This window comes from Zootoca vivipara, chromosome 5, assembly GCF_965207765.1.
Source record: "Zootoca vivipara chromosome 5, rZooViv2.hap1.1, whole genome shotgun sequence".
NCBI classification, from domain to species: domain Eukaryota; kingdom Metazoa; phylum Chordata; class Lepidosauria; order Squamata; family Lacertidae; genus Zootoca; species Zootoca vivipara.
Genome location: NC_142588.1, coordinates 8,471,395 through 8,499,203, shown reverse-complemented (window position 1 = coordinate 8,499,203; position 27,809 = coordinate 8,471,395). Strand labels below are relative to the sequence as shown.

Genomic DNA, 27,809 nt, shown 5'->3' with positions numbered 1-27,809 from the left:
CCTTCGAAAGCAAAAAAATTCAAAACTGTTTAACTCTGCCATTCTGAATGAGTGTTTTCTGGCTTAGGGTTACATTCAGATCTGGGCTTGTGGCTTGTCTAACTTGAGACAAATCACAAGTTGCAGCCAAATATTAAAGCTAAAAATCAAAGCTGCATCAAGCGTGTTCTATTTGTTTAAATCACTGCTTGTCTGTGATAATTAGAAAAATCAAGTCTCCCTGCATTAAAGTATTTCACTTAGAAACATAGATTCTGTATTTAATTTTGTTAACATGTGAGTATCCCAATTCCACATCTAAATGTATCTCCTAGCCAATTCTACACCCTTCCCAGAATTTTGAAGGTGTACGGGATCAAGTGCTTAGAGGAGATGAGCACATCTGTCCCTTTATCTGTTCAGTTTTCAAACATACAGTATCTATCATCCAATAATCAGACAAGTATCCAGAAAATGCGGAGTTGTCACCAGTATTAGGTAAACTATCTGTAATATAGTGAAAGTTAACTCCCCGCACCAATTCCTAGTTTCAAGAACAAATTAACATTCTACTGTACTGTCAACTAAGGAAAAGAAACAATGATTATAAAAGGGTTTATGTTTACAGTCTTTATTAGCTAATCAACATCAACATGCAAAAATAAATGCTAAATACAAACTTCTACCATATGTTTTTTTCCAACTACAATGGTTTTATTTGGAGAGTGATAAGGATGTGATTTGCAGCTGTTAAAATTGAACTAATCTCTTGTGTAATGAATACCCTAAAATTACATAATTAATCCTGCAAGGCATCTTCAAAATTTGCCCAACACTTAAGGTTACCAGCTGATCTTTATGTGAGTACATTCTCAAAGTAAGAAATAAGGCAGTAGCACTAATGGTTTGATATTGAATCCTATGCACATAGTAACTAATAAATGAAGAATTTTAACACTATGGTCAACTGGAAGAAGGACAGACATACAAGCAGTGCATTGTGCCTGTAATGTTTTCAGTTACTTCATATTTATGCAGTCTTCCCAAGATGGTCAATGTGTAGAGGGTTTTTGGAAGAGAATAAACCCTTACAGTTCTTTTCAAAGAACTCCTAACTGATCCAGTTAAATCAGCCTTGTGTTAGTGTTGTCGTCAAGCATCTACTATGGCCCATGGGATCATTTCAAAGGCAGAATATAAGAGGATTTCAAACAAAAGGGTCTTAGCCAATTGCTAACACAGAAAAAGGAAGCACACAGACCTACATCACACTTTTGACATTGCAAATGTATTTCCAGTTTATGTGTCTCATGCTGACAACCACATTTGAAGGGGAGATGCACGTGTGTGCGTGCACACACTTGAGGCCACAAGGTCGACACACATTCAGAGGCTGTGACTGGCCCCAGTTCCCTGGTGCATGTATCACAGTTTTGCATATTTGGCCCCTTCAAATAATATGTTCTTCCATACATGGGCACATATTGGTGATGTTGAAAACAGGTCTGGAAGTGTGAAATGGCCCTTTGAGGTTCACTGTAACTTTTTTCTCATGTGAAAACTGTCCATTTTTTGAGCTGAGTTTTTTGCTGGATGATTATTTGAGAAAAGTCCAATTGCTGTAACAAAATCCAAACATTCAACATTTGTTCCCTCCAAGTACAACCTTTTAGTCACACTTCCTCAGTTTCTAAGAGTGTATATTGTTGTTCATTGATCTTTGGTCGCAATAAAAAATGCCACCAACCAATCTGATTCCCACCCCAGCTCTCTTAGCCACACTCAAGATCTTTCTCTACAGGTCATGCCAAAATATATTATGTCAAATTCCAGCGGCACTTCATTGTATGTACGAGGGAATTACATAATGTAGACCTTCTCAGCTTGTGAGAAGTTGAAGACTTCTTTGGTTCTTGGGCAAACTACTTTATCATCTTGACGAACAGAAAGCAAAGACTGAAACAAAAAGAAGAGAGATTAATTAAGATAGTCCCAAAGTGAAATAAAGTGTTTATCCATTCTTCAGTTTCTGTTATCTTAACTGCAAAGTTTTAAGAGTTGGCAACAGCTATACACAATTTGAGACTCTACACTGCTATATACACACACTAGCCAATGTCTGTTCAGCCTTTTTGTAATCCTATTTTTACTGATTTCTTATTATTTACAATATTTATATACTGCCCAATAAAAATTATTTGGGTGGTTTAAAGGTTTAAACCAAGTAAGACACATAATAACACAGAATAAAACTAGGAAATGCGTAAGACCCAAGTAAAAATTTGCAACAAGTTAACATTAGTGCAAGAATCTAAAAAGCAATAAAATAAAAATATTAAAAAGGCTTCACAATATAGGCACCAGGCAAGTTTCTCCATGGAGGGCATCCCACAACTGTAAAGGTCCTCTCCGTGATAGCCAGGTGCTGAGTTTCCTTTGATGGGAATTCAGGGAAGGGCATTGAAAGATGATTTTAAGTTCTGGAATAGGTGCATGTAGGAAAAGGTGATCTTTCTGGTAAACTGTCAACCAAAGCCAATCAGAGCTTTAAATGGTTCATAGCAACCCTTTGAACTGGACCTGAAAATGGACTATAAAGCTAGTGAAGTTGGTGAAGCACTGGTATATGAGCATTATTAATCCGTCTCAGTTGGTTGCTGCTCTATTTTGGAGCAACTGAAGATGCAAGACAAACTGAAGTTTCTGGACCATCTTCAAAAGAATCCCCCATGTATAATGCATTCCAGCAATCCAAACAGGAGGTTAACAGGTATCAAAAGTTGTAGCAAAGCTATCTATTTCCACAGTCAATACATCAGCTTAAGCTAATAAAAGGTATTCTGAGCCACTGAGGCTACTTATGCCTCTAGTGACAATGAAAGAGTAGGCCAAAACTGCATGTGAGCCCTTAAGGCAGGCATGGCCAAAATTGGCCCTCCAGCTGTTTTGGGACTACAACTCCCATTATCCCTAGCTAACAGGACCAGCACTCAGGGATGACGGGAATTGTAGTCCCAAAACAGCTGGAGGGCCAAGTTTGGCCGTGCTCGCCTTAAGGGGAATGTAACCACCTCTAGTCCACATGAGCACCACTTAGCCAGGCTGACAAACCACCCTATAACAGCATTCAGTGTTGGCTAGATTGAGTCTGAGGTCTCTGGGCCCATTACTGTGCTCAAAACCAGATCTGTTTATTATGCTCAACGTATTCAAGAATTCAGAAGTTATTTCATCCGGAGCGTCTTACACTTCTTACCATTAACCCACAAAGATAATTTTCTGAAGCTCTGTCCTCTGCTGAATTCAACTAAAGGCCTAAGCAAATTATCGAAGCCTTTTGTAGAAAGCTGCACAAGTTAAAAGTCGGAAGATTCAATCAAGTTCATTTCCAAACCAATTTAACGTCATTACTGTCAAACCTTGGTTTACGTCTACTTCTGTTTGCGACCGCTTCGGCAAGCGACCGCCACGGACCCGAAAGTGTTTACATCCGGGTTCTGCGGCGTCGGATGTGCAGACACGATTTGCGCAGCTCTTGCATGCGCAGAAGCGATCTGTGCAGCGCGTGCAGAAGCGCTCTATCGGCGCTTCGTGCACGTGCAGAAGTGTGCCTTTGGGGAGTGACCACTTCGGCGAGCGACCGCCTCCACGGAACGGTTTGGTTGCAAACCGAGGTACCACTGTATCTGTTTTAGGAAACCACATATATCTCAATAGTTTGAAACATCTATTGAAAAAACACTTACATTGTATCCATACACATATCCATTTGGAAGCATCATGGGAGGATTATTTTCATTCATCACATCTCCTGAAATCTTGCAGACTAGTCGGGAGTTGGCACAATGTGCCATTGGCAGAGGCTGAGCCAGCTTATTTAGGGATTTGCTACAAACTGGGCAGTCAGGGTTTTTGGAACTGCCATCCTCTTTATAACATTGTCTATTTAAAAGTGAGTTAAAGGATAACAGATAAATTACATATTTGAATAATAAACACCAAACAAAGAACTCAGTTGTTACAGCAGATGGCTTTTAGGTTTGTATGAAGAAAGTGGATCTGCAGGTGCAGATGTTGATTTCAAGGGCAACCGGTTTTATTTTTGTATACTTCTGAGCCCCCTAAACCTGTTAAATTCTCAGCTCACTAAAACAGCGGCCAAGACACCCGATGGCTCAGGCTTGCTCAATTTTTTTTACCCAGCGCGTAAAAATGCATGAGTGTTTTCTGAATTCTGATATTACAAAAAATTAAATAAAATCTCATTTTACATCAAGATTAAGAGCCTGTGTGTCATGCAATCTGCATTTTGGAGGACACAAACTATGAAAGATGGCTGCTCTGTGTTTTTTTTTTAAGTATTCAAGGCATAAACATATATCTTAAATTTTGACATAAATTTGCCAAATGCAGCTCAAGAAACAGGTAGTCTACAAAAAAAATGAAGTTTTAAGGACTACCGGTAAGTTTCAGCACCCCACTGTGATGCACTGAAGGATACGGTGTTTTTATAGCTGAAAGCCCGGCCTGGAGTGTTATAGTAAAGACAGAGTTGTTCCCCAGCTGATGCAGCCTGTAGTTATCATATCTAAACTGCTGGATTAGCATCCTCCACCGGGCAGGGTCCAGAAGATCCTGTGGGGGGAACACAGACACAAAAAGCAAAAGGCAGATTGTGACATTCCAATAGTTTCAAAGTATTGGGAATGTAATTATGTACAGCAACCAGTTGAACCTGGATTTTTTTTGTGCGTCTCAATTTTAATACTTTCAAATAGACCAGCGGGGAATCACAACCATTCCCAGCTGTCAATATTGAGAAGCAGATTAACAGAACATTTCGCCAATAGCAACAAGCAGGTTAAATACATGTTTGAAATCCTCAATATTTAATAATGGGCATCAATTTAGAGTCAGTAATCATTAGCGCATCAGTAGACCGAAAAAAAGAAAGAAAAAACCCTCTGCCCATCTTTTTAGCATAATAAAATTGACACATACCTTGTAAGGAGAGATATGAGTATCTGAAGGGAAGGCCAACATTCCCATCACCTGTCGTACCTCGTCCAGTTGATTTCCTTCGGCCTGGCTGAAATGCTTCCTTGCATGTCTGAAATTCAGAATGCAAAATTACTCTGCTTGCATCCTTGCATCCTCAGCATCCCTGAAGAAGTGTGCATGCACACGAAAGCTCATACCAATGGCAAACTTAGTTGGTCTCTAAGGTGCTACTGGAAGGAATTTTTTGTTTATAATTTTGTAGCATCTCAACATTTGCTTTATGTTCTTTTTATGAAGTACCAACCCTTACCTAGAAAGAGAAACATTTTTCGAAGCAAATCTTACAACCCCAGGAAGTTTTCTCACTTATCTATGAAAGTATTACATTTCTGAGCCACAAAGTTTATTCCAAAAGAGAATTCAATGAACCGTGATCATCCACCATCAAAACACCATTTTTGTTCCAAGTCCTGGGGAGTGTCTGATTCAAATATAGTGCTAACCATGGTCAAGAGACTGAGGGGTGTGTACACTCCCTCACCTACAATGTCACCACCATAGCAAGAATGGTGTGGGAACACTTTTGATTTTCATGTAGCAGTGTGAGGGCTGGTGAGGACCAACATGCTGTCAAGTCCGCTGTTGCAGAACAGGAAGAATTGCTGCTGTGGCAACAACCAGGTACCAGAAGAAGAGTTCTGGCATTCTGAACATCAGCTGGTCCATTCAATGCAATCATCTCACAACCTCTGCTTTTGATTCTGTGTGACCAACACAGCTAGTATGTCCCCAGTCACCTTCCTTGCTGCACCCCTTGTCCCAGGATAAGACGGTGTTGAGTAAGAAAAACAAAAATTTGCTGAATACAGGTAACTCACAACATAGGCGCATTTAACTTGCACACATTAAACTTTACAGTACAGTATTGGCATTTTTAAAAAAAATTAAAAGAGTGCAGGTATCTGGGAAGAAAGACTTTGGCAATCCTAACTGCAATTGAACAAAAAGTGTTTTGGTTTTTACACACTATCCCTGGAACATAATCCCCATGTAAGTTGAGGGTTGCCTGCATTTTAAGGCATTAGTTTAGAGCAGGCATAGGCAAACTTGGCCCTCCAGCTGTTTTGGGACTACAATTCCCATCATGCCTAGCTAACAGGACCAGTGGTCAGGGATTATGGGAATTTTAGGCCCAAAACAGCTGGAGGGCCAAGTTTGCCCGTGCCTGGTTTGGAGACACAACATGTCAGTTTAACAAAGCAGTAATGGTGCTGTACAACAGCTCTAAAATGGTCTAAAGAAAACAAACAAAAAATCTAAGAACACAGAGTTACAGTAATACACCGTGAGTCGTTTATCTAACTCCAAAAAGCAGGACTCCCTCAATACAAGGCCTGACAGGTGTTTAGCTATGGTTATCTGAGCAAATTCATTCTACTTGCTGGCTTGCAGCTAGAAAAGTCACATATTCTAATGGCTCCTCCTAATAGTTTACTGTATTGTGCCTATTCGATGACTCATCATGCAAACTGAGCTCTTCACAATCATATCAAAGTCCCAAGGGTTATATCGCACGCCACCAACAAATGGCAAACAGGGAAGAGTGATGATAGAGACTGGATCAATTCTCAATGGTTCCCACAGTTTACTTTTATCGTATTTAAATCAATCTGCAACCTGAGATACAATTGAGAAGGGGTAAATATTGATCCTCATCACAGTTTGAGTAACTTGGGATAGTTAATCACTAGCCCAATGGTGTTCAAGTGTAGTATCTGACACCTTATCTGACATCATGTTCTATGATGGAACTTATTTCTACCTCATCCCCTTTACATTATCCTACCACCTACAACGCTACTAACACCAGCACTGTACCTAGCAGAAAAAAATGATGGCAAGTCTTAACGTATCATGTAGCAAAAGGCCTTTCTAGCTGTCTTAATATTTCCAGTTTAGGTTTGGAAAAGTTTAGCTTCTTGGATCATCATCTCTGCTTCCTTAAGGAAGGATTTCTGGAAAGAGATGGGTTGCACCTCAAAGTGGTTGGCAAGAATATGTTTGCTAAGAGTCTCACAAACCTGATCACGAGAGCTTTAAACTAAATCCCATGGGGAAAAGAGGATAATAGCTGGTCGATGGGAACACTTGGCACTGGGGATAATAGCATCACTGACACACATTAAACTGAGGTGGTGCTCCAGAAACCTGCTAAAGGGCAGGAAACTACGAGGAGGAAGCAGCTGGAAGGAATGACTTGTATCTATATTAACGTACAGGGTATAGGAACCAAGCAAAACAAATCTGAGCAAATATGGTCTAATAGGCATCACTGAAACCTAGTGGAATGAGACTCATGACTGGAATGTAGAAATTGAGGATTATAACTAGCACAAAATTCTGCACACCCTATTTCCATACCTGACAGCATCCAGTCTCTTGTTTTGTCGAATAAGTTCAATGAACTCCTGAATCCTTAGGCTGAACTCCAGACAGCTCTAAGATTAAAGAAAAGGCAGGGTCTTAGATGTGGCCACATTTAACCTGTGATCTTAGACATACTGACTTTACATTACACTGAAATCAATAGTAGTTTTGAGTTTATATATTTAGGATTAAGGTGTATGCAGTTCTATTTGTTGGTGTTTATGTCAACAATGATGTGCTACTAAATTATAATTAGTATTATTATAATACTATCATATTGTATCATAATATAGGTTTGAGTTTCATAAAAACAAATCTATTTGCACCTCAGAATTGAAAGGTATTAAAAATCCTGTTACTATGACTAAAGTCTGATTTCTAGCCAGTGTTACCTATCTGCATTTTAAATTTGAATTCTGTGCCTTAACTGAAAATACTTTCTGAGAAGCAACAATCAGAAATAGGATCTGCATCTTTCAATGAGACCTCTTTGAACAGGAATAAGTTATTATTCCACCCTACTTAATAAAATTGAAAGAAAATCAAAAGGCATTTGTTCATCGGGGGGAAATTAGATGGACTGAGGTCATCTGCAGGTTAAATGTTTACTTGGTGATAACAGATCACCAAGTCCCCTTATTATTTGTTCATTGTAATGCAAAGAGCTTGTATTAAAACTAACCTTCACTTAAAACCGATCCTAATGTTCTCTTTTGATATACAAGCATTAATCAATTGCACTGCAATATTATCCATGTGCCTAAAGGTTTTTTTAAATATCATTAAGTGGGGGATGCTGTTTTTGAAGTTACTTTCGGTTTAAAACTGCAGTCTGCTTACATCAAGGCAGAGTTAAAATACTCTTCCCCAACCTAACACCCTCCGGATGTTCTGGACCTGCACCAGCCCCATCTGCTGACTATGCTGTATGGAGCCGATAGGAGTTGCAGTCCAAAACATCTGCAGGGCACCAAGTTGCAGAAGGAAGAGTTAAGGAACACATTGCAACGTGTGTATGTATGGATAAATGCTACAACTTGCACTGGACCAGACATTGTCACGTCTGTACTGCTATGGCAGCTCTCCTCCTTCACACCACTGTGGCAAGTTACAGCTTCAGGATCACATATCCTGCAATTTTATACTTGGGGGAGGGGCTGCACTATAGTTAACTGTATACTGTACAATATGCTTCAGCACTATAAAGAGGTTCCCCCCCCCGAATTTAAAGGACACTACACATTCATATTCTGCTCTCTTCCGCTTATCTTGTAGTAAACCTTTTTCATAAAACATTACGTAACGATTGTATGCCACTGAAATCCTATACTGCCAAAGTCGACAGGACCTTGGACAGTAAGGTTTCTGCATGCAACTAGACTGTACCGAGAATTTGCAAAACAAAGAGCTGGTGTGGCAAAGCAAATGTTGGTACTTACCATGGTAAGTTCCTTCTCTGGAGGGAGAAAGGGGATCCTGTGTGGGTTGTCACTGCCCACTTCTCCACTGGCAGGAAGTCACACTTTTGAGAGGGCACGCCTGGTGGGCAGGGAAACCCCCTCACCAGTTCAATTCGTGCTTAAGCAAGTAACTGTATAGCCAAAAACTAAACAACTTAACAGAACAGGAAGGAAAAGGAACACAACTTGTTAGGAGAAAGGAACTCAGCCGTCCCACAGTGGGACATACCACTCGGTTCCTGAGGTCCAGTCCCAAGAGGTTCTAATGACCCCTGCAAGGTAGCCCAGGTGAAGAAGTGAAGAATGGTATGGGCTAAAGAATAAGCGAAGGGAAAACCGGGGTGGAGGGAGAGGGAGAGAGAGAAGAGGCCCCTGAACATTGGTGGTGGGGCCCCCAAACCCCTGGCTCTTTGTGTCTAATGGCACAAGTGGTCACTTGGGAAGACTGGATCCCCTCCCTACAGAGAAAGAACTTAACATGGTAAGGACCAACATTTACTTTTCTTTTAGTAGAAGAAGGGAATCCTGTGTGGGATGTATCTCAGCAATTAACAGACTGGTTAACTGTGGGTAATGGTGTTCACCACCTACTGAAGCACTCATTTCCCAAAGGAGGCCTTGGGCTGAGTTGTAAATGTTTAGCTAGTAATGGCTCATGAAGGTGGGACATGAGAACCAGATGGCCGCCCTGCATATGTCACCCAGAGGGGCTTGGGTGCAAAATGCCGCTGAGGCGGCTGCGCTCCTGGTGAAAATGGGCTGTGATACCCAAAAGAGCCCGCCCCACTCCAGGAACCCACGCTGTGTCCCTTGGATCTGGACTTGAAGGAAACAAACATGAATTCTGATAGGTGGAATTCCACTGTGCACCTGAAGTAGATCCTGATGGGCCTGAACACATCTAGAGAGTATCATTCCTTCTCCCTATCCGACTCGGGCTTTGAGAAGAAGGAAGGGAGGACCACCTCTTGAGCCCTGTGGAGGCTGGCATTAACCTTTAGGATGAAGGTCTAATCACAGCCTGACGGACTCCTTCGGAATAATACATAACTCCTGGTGGACAGAAAGGGCTGCAATCTCAGATACCTGCCAGGCTGAGGTGATAGCCGCTAGGAAAAGAGCCTTCCAGCTCAGGAACTTCAGAGGTACCATCTGCAGGTCCTCAAAGGGGTGGGGGAGACCAGTGAGCACCTTCAGTACCATGTGGAGGTCCTAGGTGTGGAACCTGTGCACTTTATTATTATTATTAGTAGTAGTAGTAGAAGAAGAGGACGAGAAGAGTTTGGATTTGATATCCCACTTTATCACTACCCTAAGGAGTCTCAAAGTGGCTAACAATCTCCTTTCCCTTCCTTCCCCACAACAAACACTCTGTGAGGCTGAGAGACTTCAGAGAAGTGTGACTAACCCAAGGTTACCCAGCAGCTGCATGTGGAGGAGCAGGGACACAAACCCGGTTCACCAGATTACGAGTCCACCACTCTTAACCACTACACCACGCTGGGTCTCTAATAGTAGTAGTAGTAGTAGTAGTAGTAGTAGCAGCAGCAGCAGCAGCAGTAGCAGTATACCACCCTTCATCCAAAGATCCCAGGGCAGTTTTAGCAGCACTGCCAAAAAGCATTTGAACAAGGAGAAGGAACTCAGAGGGGCTCCTGCTGACCTAAACACTGAGCCCAAGGCTGTTACTTGTCTGCCGAGGGTGTTGAGGCAGAGCCCTTTGTCCAGGCTAGGATGTCCATTGTCTTCCCTGTCCGGGGTTCCCAATGACTCTTCTGATGAGTCTACAGAGAGCTCCATCCTCCTAAGCAGATTTCCTCCTGGGCAAAACCACCTTCCATCGCTTTTCACCCATTTATGAAACCTTCCGCCCACTACAGAATGTCCAGAAGCCTCCAAGCTTGAAAGGCCAAAGAAAATGGATACTTGAAGGAAGTAAAGGAGAGATTGATGATGCTAGGACCGAGCGAAAAAGTGGCAGGCAGAAGAGGAGCGGGAGTAGAAAGATGATCCAGGAACAAAGCAAATGAAAGATCAACGGAAAATGCCTTTCAAAATGGTGTTCCCACCTTCTCTCTTTTGCTGTGCCTGGAGCTCCCAGCAAGAGCAACCTTCAGTGAAGCTAGTAGGAAGTTAAATTGTCTGGGGGGGGGTGCCCTGCCCACCAGCTGTACCCTCAAAAATTTGACTTTCTGCCAGTGGAGAGGTGGGCAGTGACAACCCACAAATGACCCCTTTCCTCCTCTACAGAGAAATAACTTATCATGGCAAGTACCAATGTTTGCTTTACACCACACCAGCATGTGGTGGGGCAGAGCCACCCTGCTAACTTAGCATTGCTACTTTTTACCTAGATGGTGCTGGGACAAAGTGGAGGCTGTGTGTGAACACCAGCAGCCTCACTAGTAAAACTGCCTTGCCACATTCCCATCTAGGTAAACAACAGGGGTGCCGGAACTGGGACCTTGGCTCTGCAGCACCACACACACCACTTCTGGCTAAGACACAGCCATGGATCAAGAGGTACCTGGTTTCAATCATCGTCTCTGCCAAGAACTCCTTAGGTGGCCTTAGGGAGCTGAAGTAGACAGTGGCTTGCCTATCTGCAATGTGTAGATAATGTTGACTTACCTTAGAGGAATGCTGTAAAAACAAGGATTACCTATGTTAAGTGCACTCAACACTTTTTAAAGCACTATAATTATTTTCAAGCAAGGAAATGTAACTGCATGTGGTTATGCTGCCCAGAAACGAACTTCTACCAAAGGCACCTTTCCCCAATATGAAATTACATCTGTTCGCACCCAATTCAATCTTCCTACTATAAAACTTGAGCTTTGCTTACAGAAAGCTTCTCAGTAGAATACAAAATTGTAGCTATGTAAGCCCTGTACTTCTCCACATACTTGCCCAAGTTATTTTCACACACAAGATATATAAAACTTATTTTGTTAGGTAAAGGTAATTTAGTAAGTATACTTTAATCAACTGGAAACAAATTTTGCCCATGATACAGCCTCATCACATGGGACAACTTCTAAGAATCAAGCTAGATTACATTAAATGCATTTTTAACCTGGTGGTAGTGGTTATTGTTTATCCATTCACCCTTCCTCATTCAGGCATAATCTTTTTTGCAACCTATAAAGGTTACATTAAAGCACCATCCAGTTTGCATACCTTCATCTTCCTGAGCCTAGATTTGTTATCATGACACCAAGCTAAGCAGGTCATTGTTTCTTGTCTTTCCAAGGATTCTTCTACTTCTTTGGCAGTCAGGAACATCTCAATATTTACCAGATCCTAAATAGAGATAGGAGTGTGGGAGAGAGAAAGAAAAAGTGAGAGACAAGGTAGTTACTCACCAGAGGCAGAGGAATGACACCATATACAGCTTTCATTAAGATAACTAATAAGCTTTACAAGATGACCCAAACATTTAGGTTTTTCCTTTTTGTGGGGAGAAGGGAGGGATTTGCGAGCACCAACATAAGGACAGTAGAACTCCTTTTCCTTAATGAAGAAAGATTTTTATCCAAATCCCAATCAATGTCTATGAATTAAAAAAAATAAAACATTTATACTGGCCAAAATCTGAAGAGCTATTTTAAGTACACTCAAGGGCTTGGACATGTCTAGGGAATCTTAGCTTTTTCCCTTTGAGGAATAGGCCCCAATAATCTGTCACAAACTGCGTTTCAAAACTTCTTCAGTGTCAAAGAATGTTTGCCATGTACAGTGGTGGGGGGCTGCTGTTCAAGAAACATAGCTAAAGTTCCCTGAACATGTGGAACTAGTTGTGCAGTGCTTTGGTTCCAAGCTTTTAAGTATTTCCTTTTGAAATAACCTGATTTAAAATACTGGAATTCAATACAAACATACGGAAGTCTATATCCAAACAAAATGAACCCCTGCTTCTCTATCAAACACGATGAGTTAGTCTGCTTTCCTATACAAAAAAACAAAGAGGCAAAGATGTGTGACTTGAAGTCAAGCACTGTAAATTACACAATACAATGTGCATTTCTTAATGCCAAAAGCATCTTTTCATTGCATGAAAAAATAACCCTGCTTCTGGGAAGTTTGGAGCACTTTACCTTCAAGTCCTGACCTGTGTCTAGAGGACCATACAAAATCTCAATTCCACAACTGTTCATCAAAGAAGAGAAATTTTGTAAACTAGAAGCATGTGAACTGTAAGATTGAAGACTTTGGATTACTCTCCAGAGTGTCTTCAGCAGTAGAAGGTTTGAAATACTTACACTATACGATACTACAGGTGCAACAAACAAGTTATTTATACGTGTACTGTAATATAGTTACTACTTAAGAAAAGTTAGAGAAAAACAGCAATGAGGTTTAGAGATCTCTTCCTTGCGAGCACTTTTCAACTGTTCCCCTTCTTTGTCATAGGTCAATGAGAATTTTTACATATACTGTATATTTTGGAAACTTGGAAACTTGTTTAGTTTTCTATGCATTTGGACTCCTCTTAGGATATTGAAACCATTTTTTTGCATGATGATTCCTGAGCCCAAGAAGCAGGTTTTTGTCTAAGTGGATACAATTGGATTCCATATTGAATCAAGATGGCAGAATGAGCCTTTCAAAGAGGAGCAAAGGAGTGGCAAGGCTGCCTGGAGTCCCATCCCCACTTATTTAGAGCTGTGAAATCCTGACAGATTCAAATGGTGTTGCCCCTTCTGACTGATATGCTCTGCATTCCTAGTCAGCAAAGATGACTGTGACCCTACATACCAATGTGGGATAAATTAAAAGAGAGCTATTCTGTGAAAAAGCACCCAAGGCTTGTGGAAATTTTTTGGCACTCTGCACTAGTAACTACTACAATGGCTGTATTTTCCACTGGAAGATCAAAGGATTTATGGTGCAGACCAAAACTCCAACAGGTTCTGGAAAAGGAGGAACTATGTTGTACCAACCACTCAATATTCTCAGTGGAGAGGTTACATTAAGTAATACGTCTGAATGTTGAATTTTGTAAGCGTATATCTGGAGACAATGGATAAAACTGACACCATTAGATGTAAGTGTCGAATGGTTATTGTATTTGTATAAAAACAATTAAAATTTGTTTAAAAGAAAAGGAGGAAAGAGCTTTTGGGGCATAAGATTTGAAGATGAATAGAGTGAATACTTAAAACACAGTGTTCATGGAGTTGTTTCCATGGAAAATAATGGTCCAAAAACAAATGTATCCCAATTCTTCATCACCCATGACAAACAGCCACACCTGGACAAGAAATACACTATTTAGGAAGGTAATCGATGGCTTGGATGAGCTGGAGAAATTGACAGTTAGCGAGAATACATTGCACCCTCTTAATGACATAATGTTAAAGATGTTACAATTCATGCTAATTCTTCTGCTCAATAGCTAAAAATACCAATGCAGATTTCTGAAGGGCTGGTTTGAAAAACTGCTGGTGAGTCTTTGAAGACAGATGGAGCTTGTGCATTCTCTCTTGGATTATGGACTTGGATTATGCTTTTCAAATTTCAACATTTCACAGGACAAAAGGCCACATTTGATGTGTGAAATTGTACACATTTAAGAAAGCTGGGTTCACTTTTTAAAAAATAATAAAGAAAAAAGAAAAAATAGAAAAAATGAGCCTTTCAAAACTGCAGATTCTTCTTGGTTTCTTAGAATTCCCAATGCCAAGTAAGCAGCTGCTACTATTTTATATCTGATACGTAGTCAGATACAGCATCAGTACTTAAAATGGTATATGAAAATACTTCCTGAACTGCAAGCCAGGAAAATGTACAATTTCTCTCCAGTATAAAACCTTCCTGTACTTGGAAAATGAAGGACAGAGAGGAAGACACAAGCTTAGTACTCTCTTTGATAAGTTGTAGTCTTCCATTTGTTGGCTATGTTTGGTTTTTGATAGCTGATCCAGTCAGGCATAGGGTCAAATACGGGGTGAAGAATGGGGGAAGAGAAGGGGCATGATCGCAAAGAGTTGGAAGGGACCCTGTGGGTCATCTAGTCCAACCGGCTGCAATACAGGAATAACATAAGGCAGTGAACATAGTGTTTGCTTCCCTGTCTTGTGGCTTACCATGCTTTACCATGCCTGTCCCGACAGGAAGCTGCCTCCATAACATCACCCCCTCCCCCAAAATCAGGATCTAGTCTCCCAGCCTTAAAGACTCAGTAGGCACCCCAGCACTGAATGATTGCCTTTGAGGTCTCCACGACAACCTTTCATTTCTCAAGGAAAGTGATGTCTTCCAGATAAGCAGTAGTAATAACAATCTAATAACTGGAAGTAGCCGGGGGGAGCAGATAGCTATCTAGATTCCAGACAGTACCAAATAAAGCAGCCTTTTGTACTTCATCACAGCAAATACCAACCTCAATACCACTTTGCCTGGCCAGCTTTACAGCTGTATTGTAATAGCCACATCGCAAGAGATGCTCCACCATCATACGATCCATGCGTTTTTTCTTCCACATATTAGCAGCAGCTGGTTGATCACTGCTGTGCTCCTTGAGATGCTCAATCCTGCGCTTGCATAATTTTGCACTCTCGTCTTCAGCCTGGATTGATTCCACTGCCTATATCAAGAAACCCCTCATTCAGTCATAAGTTACACTGAACAGGTGTGTACCCCACATTTCACATTTTCTACCATGTAAATGTAGAAAAATATAGACAACCTACTAAGAAAGACAACATCAAATACAACACCCTCACCCCACCCTGGCAACAGTCAAGTCACAGTATTAATACGTAGCTGAAACATATACTATTCTACCCAGGACTATGGAACACACACAAACAGCCATTATTACCATCTACCACTTATTTGTTAACATCCTTGCAGTTAATGGAGATACTGGAGGAATCAACTGTCATACCATGAACATGCAACTGTTTAACAAAGGAAGTTGATGCTTCTGACAAAGGGCAGAACATGACTTTTCAGTAACGCACAGTGCTTATTTTGCAGTTATCATACACGTATAGTTAAAATATTGGTGGGACCAGAACCTTGTGAAATCTTCCTATCAAAAATTTATAACCCGAATCTAATACAAAGGTGACACATCTCACTTAAATCAATGGGCTTAACTACAGCCACAACTGTGCTGAATTATGGTCCAGAACCTGTGCAACACTATGTACAGTAGACTCACAATCTGCGCACATTTAACTTGCAACTTTAGTGCTTGGTGGCCAACCAGCTGATATCACACAAATTAAGCACATGGAAGGCAGACCGCTTAAAAGCTCTCAGGCTTGCGTACTGGATTCTGGGAAGGCATCACATGGGCTCTGGAAGGCTCCTGCAAGACCTCACAGGAGCCCCCCCAGAGCCTGGTAAGCAGGCAGAAGAGCTTAAAATCTTAAAAGCTCTCCACCTTGCTGGGGTGGGGGTAAGCAAATACATGATTTTGGTTTTATGTGCAAAAAGGATTTGCATTTTTCCAACCTGGGTTTACTCCTCATTTTTTCTATATTCTACTTTGAGTTCCTTGTTAGGTCATTTGGGGGCTGAAGAATATTATCCTATTTAAACAAACATTTAGAAGTTAAGTTTTCATCAAAAACAGATCTGTAGCTTCCTAGATCTTTTAAAAAACGACACCTCTCAGCAAGTCCTTGTGTTTATGACATACATTTCTTTCTTGGCATAGCCCCTAAAGAACATAAGAGTAGCCTGCTGGATCAGGCCAACGGCACATCTAATCCAGCATCCTGTTCTCACAGTGGCCAACCAGATGTCTATGGGAATCCAGCAAGCAGAACTTTATCCTCCCATGGTTTCCAGCAATTGGTATTCAGAAGCTTTGCTGCCTCTGACTGTATAGGCCAAGCATCCCCAAACTTCGGCCCTCCAGATGTTTTGGACTACAATTCCCATCTTCCCTGACCACTGATCCTGTTAGCTTGGGATCATGGGAGTTGTAGGCCAAAACATCTGGAGGGCCGCAGTATGGGGATGCTTGGTATAGGCAGAGCATAGCCATTGTAGCTTGTAGCAACTGATAGCCCTCTCCTTCTCCATGAATGTCTAATCCTCTTTTAAAGCCATCCAACTTACCTTTCTTTTCAGAACACTGAGTTTTTCAACTACTCCATCAAGGAGACTAACCACCGAATCCACAGCTGGGCAGCTGCTCAGCGTCTTCTCCAGCTCTGCTACAACCATAGTTACGTGGCTAGTCTCTCGGTCAATGTTTTTCTGAGCAGCTCGGAAGCGTTTGTTCAGTGTTTCGTATGGTACCTTTAAGAAGAAGAAAAATTAAAACAGTGTTTACATCAAAACTATTGTGCTTAGATTTCTATTTAGGAAGATAGGAAGCAGCCTTATACTGAGTCACACCATTGGCCCACTGAGCTCATTACACCAGCCTTTGCCCAATGTACAGCACATACGCCAAGTTGGAGAAGCCTGGTCTCCACTGATGGACAGCAACTTTCCATAGATCTGAAGGTGTGTTTTCCAGTCCTACATGAATATGTTTACTGTATCTTATGTGGAAAACTCTCAATAAAAAATAATTTTAAATAATTTATTTAAAAATATCCATGTTGGCTTGGCTCTCCCTCCATAAAGGTAAAGGGACCCCTGACCATTAGGTCCAGTCGTGACCGACTCTGGGGTTGCAGCGCTCATCTCGCGTTATTGGCCGAGGGAGCTGGTGTACAGCTTCCAGGTCATGTGGCCAGCATGACTAAGCTGCTTCTGGCGAACCAGAACAGCGCACAGAAACGCCATTTACCTTCCCGCTACAGCAGTACCTATGTATTTATCTACTTGCACTTTGACGTGCTTTCGAACTGCTAGGTTGGCAGGAGCAGGGACTGAGCAACGGGAGCTCACCCCGTCGTGGGGATTCAAACCGCTGACCTTCTGATCGGCAAGCCCTAGGCTCTGTGATTTAACCCATAGCGTCCCTCCATAAAGGTGTTCTAATCACTGTATCTCCAGCTGCAGGTCTCATTCAATATGTCAAAGTACTTAAAGCACTCAGGCATTTGATATGTTCTATGTGGTATCTTTTTCTGGATTAGTCTTGATCAAGCATCTAACAAAGCAGATATAAATTTCTGTAAAACTGCCTTCCAATCCACAAGCTGCAATCTGAGTTTAAATTCTGTGTTCCACTTACTTCTGATGGAGTCTAAATTAGGAGTTTGTATTCCTCAGCATTTGAAATGCTAACATTTATGAAGACTTCTTGTGAAAACCACAGCACAGGTCCCCTGCAGCACCTCAAGTGGGTCTACCACAGTGAGCACACATCTGGACCAAATTGTTCCTCAGGTTATATGCATTGCTATGCTGCCTCGGGGACAGGAATTGAATTCCTCCCAAAAGGCTAAAAGGTAAAGGTAAAGGGACACCTGACCATTTGGTCCAGTCGTGACTGATTCTGGGGTTGCGGCGCTCATCTTGCATTATTGGCCGAGGGAGCTGGCGTACAGCTTCCAGGTCATGTGGCCAGCATGACTAAGCCGCTTCTGGCAAACCAGAGAAGCACATGGAAACACTGTTTACCTTCCCACTTGGACCGGTACCTATTCATCTACTTGTACTTTGACGTGCTTTCGAACTGCTAGGTTGGCAGGAACAACGGGAGCTCACCCCGTCGCAGGGATTCGAAACGCCGACCTTCTGATCGGCAAGCCCGAGGCTCAGTGGTTTAACCCACAGCGCCACCCGCGTCCCTCCCAAAAGGCTACAATGCTACAAATGCTTTAAATTTATTGTTTTCACACAGAATTTATGGGAGATTTACAATAACTTTATCTAAACATCCACAGGAATGGTTTGCTTGCTAGTCATACATGAAATGCCCCAAATGATGAGATGGGCATGAGCATTAGAGTCAAAATGAAGTTGAACCACAATCAACATCTAGGCAGCTTTTGTATGAGTATATTGCGCATGCGCAGGGCACCTTGAATGCTTAGAGCCTAGAGCTACTTAGCAGGGATACTAAATATAGAGACTAGGTAGATAAAAATTAGGTATTGCCCTTATGACCCAACTAACATGATATATTAGAACAAAAGAGACAAAAGATGTGATAATTTTATCAGAAGTTGGAATCCTCTTATTTAATACTGTTTGAAAATAAATTCAGTGCTCTTTATTCAAAGTTTTGATTCAAATTATAAGTAACTGCAACTATAACACAATTAAACAGTACGTTTTTTACATTTAATATATCTTTTAAATGTATGCATTGTTGAATATTGATAGAAAACTAATAAACTTCCCCTCCATTCATAGTTTAAAAACAATACAGACCATTTATTTGCTTCCTGAAATCCAATACACACTTAAGAATTCTTTGTATGTATTTGCCTTGACCTTGTCACTCAATAATCCCAGAAATTTGTCAAGCTGAAGAGCAGTATGAACTACGCAAACAATTATGCTAGTACAGAAGTGCCAACAAATACCCTTTCCCCCAACTTTTATAAAACACAGTGAAGCCTGTAGGTATAACACAGCAAACATAAGAAACCTAACCCCTCTCTCTCTATGCTTGGCTACGACGGCAATAAAGTGTTGTTGTAACCAAGTATTTGCCTATATAATCAACTTTTAGCCAGAGTTTTGAATAGCACTTCAGATAAGCACCATTATATATTGAGGAGGAGATGGGATGGGATGGGACAGAGAAGCCATGCCCCTCCAGAGCTTCAGCTGGCCACCTACTTTTGGTGGCTGTGCATTTGGCCTCTGCATGAAAGGAAGCCTACACATGTACAATGTTATCACAGAGCTCCCCCCCCTTCATAGACACAAGGCTATGGGAGAGGAGAGTGGCTAGTGGGAACATGAAACATGGCCTGTGAGCACAATCCCACTATTCCTCATATGTTCACCCACTGCACAAGGTCACCCATCTAAATATCCCTATTATTCTTTTCAGAGTGGACTAAAATACCATAATACTGTACCACTGTTGAGCAAGAAATAGGAAAGGGGTTTAAGCTCCTCAACACAAACCTATAAGCTGTTCCAACTGTCTTACAATCCACCTTAGTGCAAATCCCAATGATTCAAAAATACTCCACACGCCAAGACAAGCAAACAAGTAGCACCATCTCTATTTTCCCAACACAATGATTTTTGCATCACAATGGAATTGTTTCATACGGTATCAATGGGTATAGCTGAGCCTCTATCTGCTGTTAAGACAAGACCTCTCACAGGCTGGGCAGAAGCTGTGCACCCTTAAAATGCTTCTGTCAACTTGAGTAGAGGTTAAACTAAGGGAGCCCACTGAGAAGCATATGCAATCTGAAGGCAGCAGGATTTGGAGAACAGAGAGAATGGAATATGCTGTCATGGGAAATGTGGTAATAGGATCACACAATGAATAGAATCAGCCTTGCAAGCTGTTTTAGTTATTTATTTAACATATTTTTTTTCTTAACCACCCTTCATCAGAAGATTATACTGCAGTGCACACAGTGTTCGAAATTGCCATTGTTCTAGGCGCGTTTTGCGACAGGGAATTTCATAAACGCAAGCAGTTTCTGAGCTCTGGCCGCAGTACTGCGCCTACAATTTCAAATTAAAATTGCCACTGTGACTCAGAAAAAAAATCCCAACCAAGTTCAATGGGGCTTCCTCCCAAGTAAAATGAGCATGGATTGGGAACCTGAACATTTTTTCTTTTCTTTTAAACCCAACAATGCTTTGTTTAGGTTTTAGTTGCCTTGTTTAATGTACTTTTAATGTATGATGTGCTTTTAATTTAAACATACTAGCCAGTTAGTTATGGTCTAAGTAGTGCATGTTAAAGTGTTATCTACCTCAGACTCACATAGGGATGCTTAAAATCAAAACAAATTTTGGAGTGGGATCACTGAAAGGCCCTTAAGCCTTAGCTTTGCGAACTGGACACTCAAGGTGGGTGCACAGGCTTTTAATACAGTGGAACCTCGGTTTACGCCTACCTCCGTTTACGAATGCAGCGGACCCAAGAGTGTTTACATCCGGGTTCCGCGGTGTCGGATGCGCAGACGCGATCTGCGCAGCTTGCACGTGCGCAGAAGCGCTCTATCGGCGCTTTGCGCACATGCAGAAGCATGCCTTTGGCGAGCGAACACCTCCCCGGAACAGATTGCGTTCGCAAACCGAGGTACCACTGTATGTGTTAATTGTGGTGCCAAAAAGATATATTTATATGCAGTGCTGTTTTTCTGGGGGGACGCATACCCCTAAACATTTTGTGAATCTAAGTTTGGCCTCATTGAAGGGCAGTATTTCAATATGAGTGGGAAAATGAGAGTACCCCTAAACATTTTTTAAAGAAAAAAGCACTGCTTATATGAAGGAAAGGGGGTGTAGGGAGAATCCAGGGCTTGTCTGCAGAGTGGAAGGGAAGGAGGGCCTTTTCTGCCTCCCCACTTTCAGCCACTCTCTGAAGACTGCAGAAGTGACCATATTAAGAATATTAGGGGGGGGGGTCAGGCATGGGGAGCATGACTTTGTTTTTTGAAGTCTTCAGATGCAGACTAGACCATGTGAAAAACGAACATAATATTTTAGCTGCAGTTCATCCATTTTCAGCTTTGTATTCTTGTTATAAAAAAGTGTGCCTAGACATTCCGTTCTTGCATCCAAAACCTAGGTATAAGGTGCCATTTAGCTCCTAGCTTTCATATCTCTGTTTCTAACACTGAGTGCACAGAATGAATAAAAATATTCACACAACAAATGAATACAATTAGTAAAGTGCAGAGGTTCCCCCTACCATAGGGATGGGCATTAACAGTTCAAATAGTTATATAATATTGACATTATAAGAATAAAGATAAAAAATTATATGATATACCCTACACACCCTGAATAGATTTGCTAGCTGTTACTGAAAATTCTCATTTTTAAAAAGCATAACAAATGTTATTACCTTTTTATTCAGCCATTCTCCAAGAAGTTCAGAACAACATAGTTGTCTGAATGATTTTATACTAACAGTATGGTGAGAATGAGAACATGACTGCCTCAACATTACCTAATAAGTTTATTGTCAAACAAGGATTCAAATTTGGGTCTCCGTGGTGCTAGACTTGGTTCATTCAACTATACCAGGGAATGAACATCTGTGGCTCTCAGGATGCTGCTCAACATCTGGAGGGCGGCCCTCCAGGGCCGAGGGCCACAGATTATCCACCCATGAACACACCTTTGCCACTGATAATGTAAAGGGGGTGGAGAGGAGATGAACAAGGCAATTGATTACTCAACTTCCAACAGCTGGGTGAGATGGGAAGCAAATAAAACAACATAGCATCTGGATGGAGTAGCGCTACTCCAGAGCAGTATTACACAGTTGATGGGACATAGGCAGCGCTAATTTAATTGTATTTCATTATTTTATATGTAAGCTGGCTTCCAGAGCTTACATATAAAGGCATGCTTGATCACATAAATGTAGATCCAGCATTCTACCCATAAGCTTGCACCAAAAGACCCCCTCATGAAGCAAAATAATCTGGTAATAAAACTGAATTTCCTTTGATTAATCTTTTTACATAAAAAAATGGCATCACAAATATTGCCATTATCAAAGACAAAGTAAAACCTATACAAAAAATAATCAAGAAAGGGAAATCTACAAAGACAATAAAATCAGTGCTAAATATGTAAGTAAATAAAATTATAGACTGACTAATGCTCCAAGCATTCATGCCACTTCTATCAAGGAGAGAGATTGCTGGGTACCAGCTTGGGGGAGTGCAATGACCTACAATGTTTTGCTTCCCTCCACACAACTGGTTTGTCAGAAGGGAATGGTATTGTATTCCTTTCATTGCTTTCTTCAACCCTCTAGGCCTGATCGTCCACCACCCGTTTCTGAATTTCTGCTCCAGATAGACAGATCAAACTAAGGTTTCTAGACATATGTAATGTTTTTAAATTTCAATATATCATTACTACTAAACCTTTTACATTTTATACACTGTTGGGCACTACACTTGTTTCATACAATCCTCCTGAGATTCTGGAACATACTGCAGGATGTCATCAACTGAGATCACTATAGGAACCTAAGGAGCATTGATGAACGTACTAGAACTTTCTTTGCTTTCTGCAGTCTTACTCCTCCTTGCTCTTTTCTACCTAATTAGAAAAGGTATAATTAACAATAATTTCATATTGTTTGATAATTTTATCATGTTTGTTGACTTTTTTAATACTGGAAACCATTTTGTTATTTCATTTTATTTGCAAAACTAAAAAAGCAACACATCAGTGGAAATTGATATACTGTACTGTGTGTATATATATATATATACACACACACACAAACATATATATACACTCAGCAATCCCATTGTGTTTTGTTTTTACTTCTGAATAGTTTTGTATAATATAGCACAGTACTGTAAAAAAAAAAATGGTGGTATTCATCAATAGAAAATCTGAACCATATAAACAGTAATTCTAATAGTAACCAATGATAACCACCAAGGAAGCAGGTTTGAATAGTTCAGAGTTCAGTTCCTTAAATGTAAACAGCAGCTTAAACCAGGGCAGTGAAACAAACTGTCCAAGGGCTGCATGCAGCCTTGAGGCATTTCTGGCAGCTTTCGGCAACATTTGGCACATGCCCCACAGCCCTCGTGCTGTGCTGCCTTCCCAAAGCTGGGTAAGCAAGGCGCTGGAATTTGGGAAGGAGGAGAGAGGACTCTAGGACACTGTTACAGCCCTCTCACCTCTTCCCAAGAGGCCTCTCACCTCCTTCCCAAAGCCTAATTAGCAGTTTCCCAGCTTTGGGGATAAGTTGGAAGAGCTATAGGACTGTGCCAGAGCCTCACATTTCCTTCCCAAGGTCCCACACCTTGCTTTGCTGGCTTTGGGAATGCAGCACAAGGGCTTGCAGGGAGGTTATCCAATTTTGGCCTCAGTTCCCCCCCCCCTGCATATGACAAGGTGCATGAGTTCTATGTTGAAGTACTCTTGCAGCCAACTTGGCTTGAAAAGTTGGATCACCCTTAAACCGTTCTCACTGATCCAACACTGCAAGAACTGAAAAAAGTGTATTAATTCTGATGTTTAATTCATCAGCTGGAATATACAACTAAAAACCCTTAGTAAAAGGGGTACTTTAGAAAAGCCTTATACAAACAAATAAGTATACCTGGTTTTAAATTGACTTCACTTAACATTCATAACCCCGATACAAAATAAAAACACACGTCCTCTGAAGCTATAACACAATCACCAAGATCTTTTCAATGGGCTGTAGTTCTTCAATTTCCCTTCTGTTCCTAATGTACATGGATTTTTAAAAGTTTGTAAAGCTCAAGCAGGAGATCATGTTGATTCAGCTATATGCTTTAAAAAAGAGGAAAGATGCTGAAGAAAGGGAAAGCATACAGAAGATGTTATCAACACATGACAAGTTCAAAGAGGAAAAGGAGGCTTGTTTTTTTCCAGTCAATTGTGCAATTTTTACTACACATACCTAAGAGATGAGAGGCCTTTCCATTTTTCATTTTCTATCACTATTCATGACGGAATTATTTCCATCCCAACTATTAGACTCCTATATACAATATACAATTTGATTTACTCACCTTATGATACTATGACTCAAGCCAACATACTTTTGGCATCACTATTAACTATGGTGTACTAGGAAGAGCTACACCTTTTATTAATAGCTCTCTTCCATTAAAATGTTTGTACCTTGTTATCAAGATCCTCCGTTCAGGCTTTAAGACAAATGCCATGCCAATGAATCATTTGCCTCTTTTCTGCACCAGTTTAGTTTAGTTCTAAGGAGCTTTTTCCAGATAGCCCTTGGCCTCCCTTTCTGTATACAAACACAAGAAACATGCTCTCGGGAGCAAACTTTTTATTTCCCCCTCTAACTTATATTTATCCTTATTCTAGTCCATCCATGCATCTATGGAACCCTCAAGATTATTCCAGGCATTAGCTGGTCAAAGAGAAAGCCTTTGGAAACAAGGTGCTCATTGAGCAGGTGGTTACACTTGGATTTTGGAATTTTCCATAATCTGATTTCCAGCTGCATTTTGTTACCGAAACAGTACAGTGGTAACCTCTGGTTGCGAACGGGATCCATTCCGGAGCCCCGTTCACAACATGAGCAGTATGCAACCTGCACCTGCGCGCACGCAGGTCACAATTCGACACTTCTGTGCATGATGTCATTCGACGCTTCTGCGCTTGCGCAAACTGCCGAACCCGGAAGTAACCCGTTCCGTTACTTCCGGGTTCGGTGTATTCGTAACCCGTGTTGTACGCAACCCGCAGCATTCGTATCCAAAGGTATGACTGTATTCATCATCCTGGTGTAGGCAAATAAAGTTCTATTAATGCTTCTGAACCTCCTGGTAGTTTTTTTTTGCAACTATCAAGCATGGTATCCTGCTCAATGTCTAAAGTGAGGAGTAGGGGTACTACATCTACTGGTACATCAGAAATGGGGACCCTGTAACCCTCCATGTGTTGTAGGATTTAACTCCTAGCAAGCATGTCCTATATGGTAAGGAACATCAGGAACCACAGTCCAAAATTTGGATGGCCGTAAGTTCCTCCTAATCATAATGAAAGCACTGAAAGTCATCTAGGGATTTGGGGGCCAGACTCATCAGTGTTCTAATGACACCATATCCACTTCTTTGTTTCATCAAATTCAGATGATGCTGTGAAAATTTGAAATGAATACAGTCAAACCTCAATTGTTGAACGTAAGCCTTTTAGGCTTCCGAAATGTTCAACAACCGAGGCACGGCTTCCAATTGGTTGCAGGAGCTTCCTGCACTCAAGTGGAAGCCCGTCGGACGTTCGGCTTCCAAAAAACGTTTGAAAACAGGAGCATTTACTTTCGGGTTTTTGGCGTTCCGCAGCTGAAACTTCCAAAACGGAGGGATCCAAGGTTTGACTGTATCTGGGATTAGTAACAGACTGGAACAGACTTCCAACTGAAGCTCAACCCTGATATGACAGATATGCTATTAAGCTGTTCATCCAAGAGCTGGTATGTGGCCTATTCCCCTTAAAAGGCTGTGTTGCCAGTTTGGGAATAGAATCAGAGCTATCTCTATCGCTGGGAGTTCAAGTGGCTCAAAGCACCTTCCACTGGCTTTGGCTGGTGCTCCAACAGCAGTCTCTAGGAAAGAGCACAACTTAGCACACTACTCTAAGCCAGTGGAATAACAGTCTGGTCACAGATATTTGTGCTGTGGAGGTGCCCAGTTAGTACTACTGCAATGTACTCTAGGTGAGGCTACCCTTAAAGATAGTCTGAAAACTACAGGCAACTAGGTATCTAAACCAGGCATATGGAACACATCTTGCAAGCCCTGAAACCATTGGCTCCTAGTTTGCTTTGGGGGTCTAATTCAAGGTGCCAATTTTTTAACGTTCAAAGCCCTAGATAGCTTTGGACTGCAAAGCCTCAAATGGTGACTCTTTCCACAAGAATCTGGTCAGTTTCTCATATAAGAGAAACTCCCACAGGTAAATCTGAGGTGAGGAGGGTAACCCAGGACAGGACATTTTCTTTTATAGTGTTTACTTTCCTAGGGAAACACACCACCTTGTTTTCAGAGCCAGATAAGGAGGATTAGTCTGACTGACAAGTTTCAGCTACATACCTTAAAAAAAACCTTTTACTCATAAATGTTATGATGGATGGATATGTTGACGTATTGTACGATTCTACCCCTTCATCTTTCTTCTTCTCCCCCCCCCCCAACCATGGTGTTGTGTGTGCGGTGTAGTCGCTTGGAGACCTTCAAATGACAAGCGACTAAATGGTTTAATGAATTAAATAATAGCAAACCTGATCTCACCACCATCACCACCAAAAAAAGCCCCGGTTTTAAAACAAAGGCACATGTTTTTATATATTCATTTTGCGCGTGCCCGTTTTTTAAAAAGAGAACCTACCAAGATAAATACCATGAATAGCAAAGACAAGGCTGCATGGGTGAAGCCTCTCGCCACATCACATCACATACACACACAAAATGAAGATTAAGTCTCTCACCATATATGTGTGTGTGTGTGCGTGCGTGTGTATCGTGGGGGTGGGGTGTATATACATATGTGGGTGGGTGGGTGTATATAGTGTGTGTGTGTGTAAATATATATATATACACACACACATACACATATATACAGGGTGAGTCTTTTAAAAGAGGCCCCGTGGAACATGTGCACTCTGTATCCACAGGGCCTCTTTTAAAGGACTCACCCTGTATATATATATTTACATTTACATATGTATGTGTACACACACACGAGATAACAAGAGAGAGCATCGCTCGTTCTCGGGGCCCCCTTTACCATGCTCCTCTCGGTAGCGCCTCGGATGCCCCCGGCTGCGTTCGTGCGAAACGCAGGGAGGAGTCTCCCCCCGCCAGGGAAAGGAGGCCTCGGAGGAAGAGGGGCCGCCGCGCTTTCTCGCCTCGCGGAGGGGCCGCGCCGTGCCGGGGAAAGCGGCCCACCCACCTTGAGCGTGGGGTACTCCTGCACCTTCAGAGTCATCGAGAGCTGAGCGGCCGACTCCTGCACCGCCATCTTGGACCGAGCACCAAACGCCAACGCCGCCGCCGCCACGGCGCCGCCTCCGCCCGCCCGCCTGCGCTGCTCCTTCTCCTCACAGAACCCCGAGGAAGCCTTTGGTACCCCCTCGCGAACTGCACCCTGGGAGATAAAGCGCTTCCGCCTCCCCCACCCACCCTCGGCCGTCGGATGACAGACGAGTCCAGCCCAAGGGCCCTCGCTCGCTTCCTTCCTTCCTTCCTTCCGCTCCCCCCCCCTTTTTTTTAAAGCAGGATGGTTCGTGCCATTAGCGCGACGGGCTGACGCAAGGAAGCAGGGCAGCCAATCAGAGCGCCCCTCTGACACCCGTTCTTGTCTGCCTCTCTGTTTGCGATGTTTAAGCAGGAATCT

At 41.8% G+C, this 27,809-nt stretch overlaps 1 protein-coding gene and 1 pseudogene across 1 annotated transcript; one reads left to right on the top strand and one right to left on the bottom strand.

Annotated features, from left to right (window-relative positions):
• Positions 1–594: 594 nt before the first annotated feature.
• On the bottom strand, positions 595–27,806 carry MAEA (macrophage erythroblast attacher, E3 ubiquitin ligase). The gene is made up of 9 exons (XM_035137356.3): positions 27,366–27,806; positions 16,947–17,129; positions 15,253–15,456; positions 12,048–12,170; positions 7,402–7,478; positions 4,981–5,089; positions 4,481–4,614; positions 3,726–3,921; positions 595–1,935 (listed from the first exon to the last, which is right to left on the bottom strand). The coding sequence occupies exons 1-9, from the start codon at positions 27,432–27,434 to the stop codon at positions 1,840–1,842; spliced, it is 1,191 nt and encodes a 396-aa protein (XP_034993247.1). The 5' UTR covers positions 27,435–27,806; the 3' UTR covers positions 595–1,839.
• LOC118096092 (peptidyl-prolyl cis-trans isomerase-like 3) lies at positions 13,606–14,265 on the top strand (annotated as a pseudogene).
• Positions 27,807–27,809: the final 3 nt, after the last annotated feature.

Bases quoted from the DNA above. Each gene is read 5' to 3' on its own strand.
- MAEA (XM_035137356.3), bottom strand. From the start codon at position 27,434: ATGGCGGTGCAGGAGTCGGCCGCTCAGCTCTCGATGACTCTGAAGGTG. The intron at 15,457-16,946 runs GTAAGTTGGATG...TTCTTGATATAG, and splicing joins TCAGTGTTCTGAAAAGAAAG to GCAGTGGAATCAATCCAGGC. The intron at 7,479-12,047 runs GTATGCAAACTG...CTTTAATCTTAG, and splicing joins CTAGGCTCAGGAAGATGAAG to AGCTGTCTGGAGTTCAGCCT.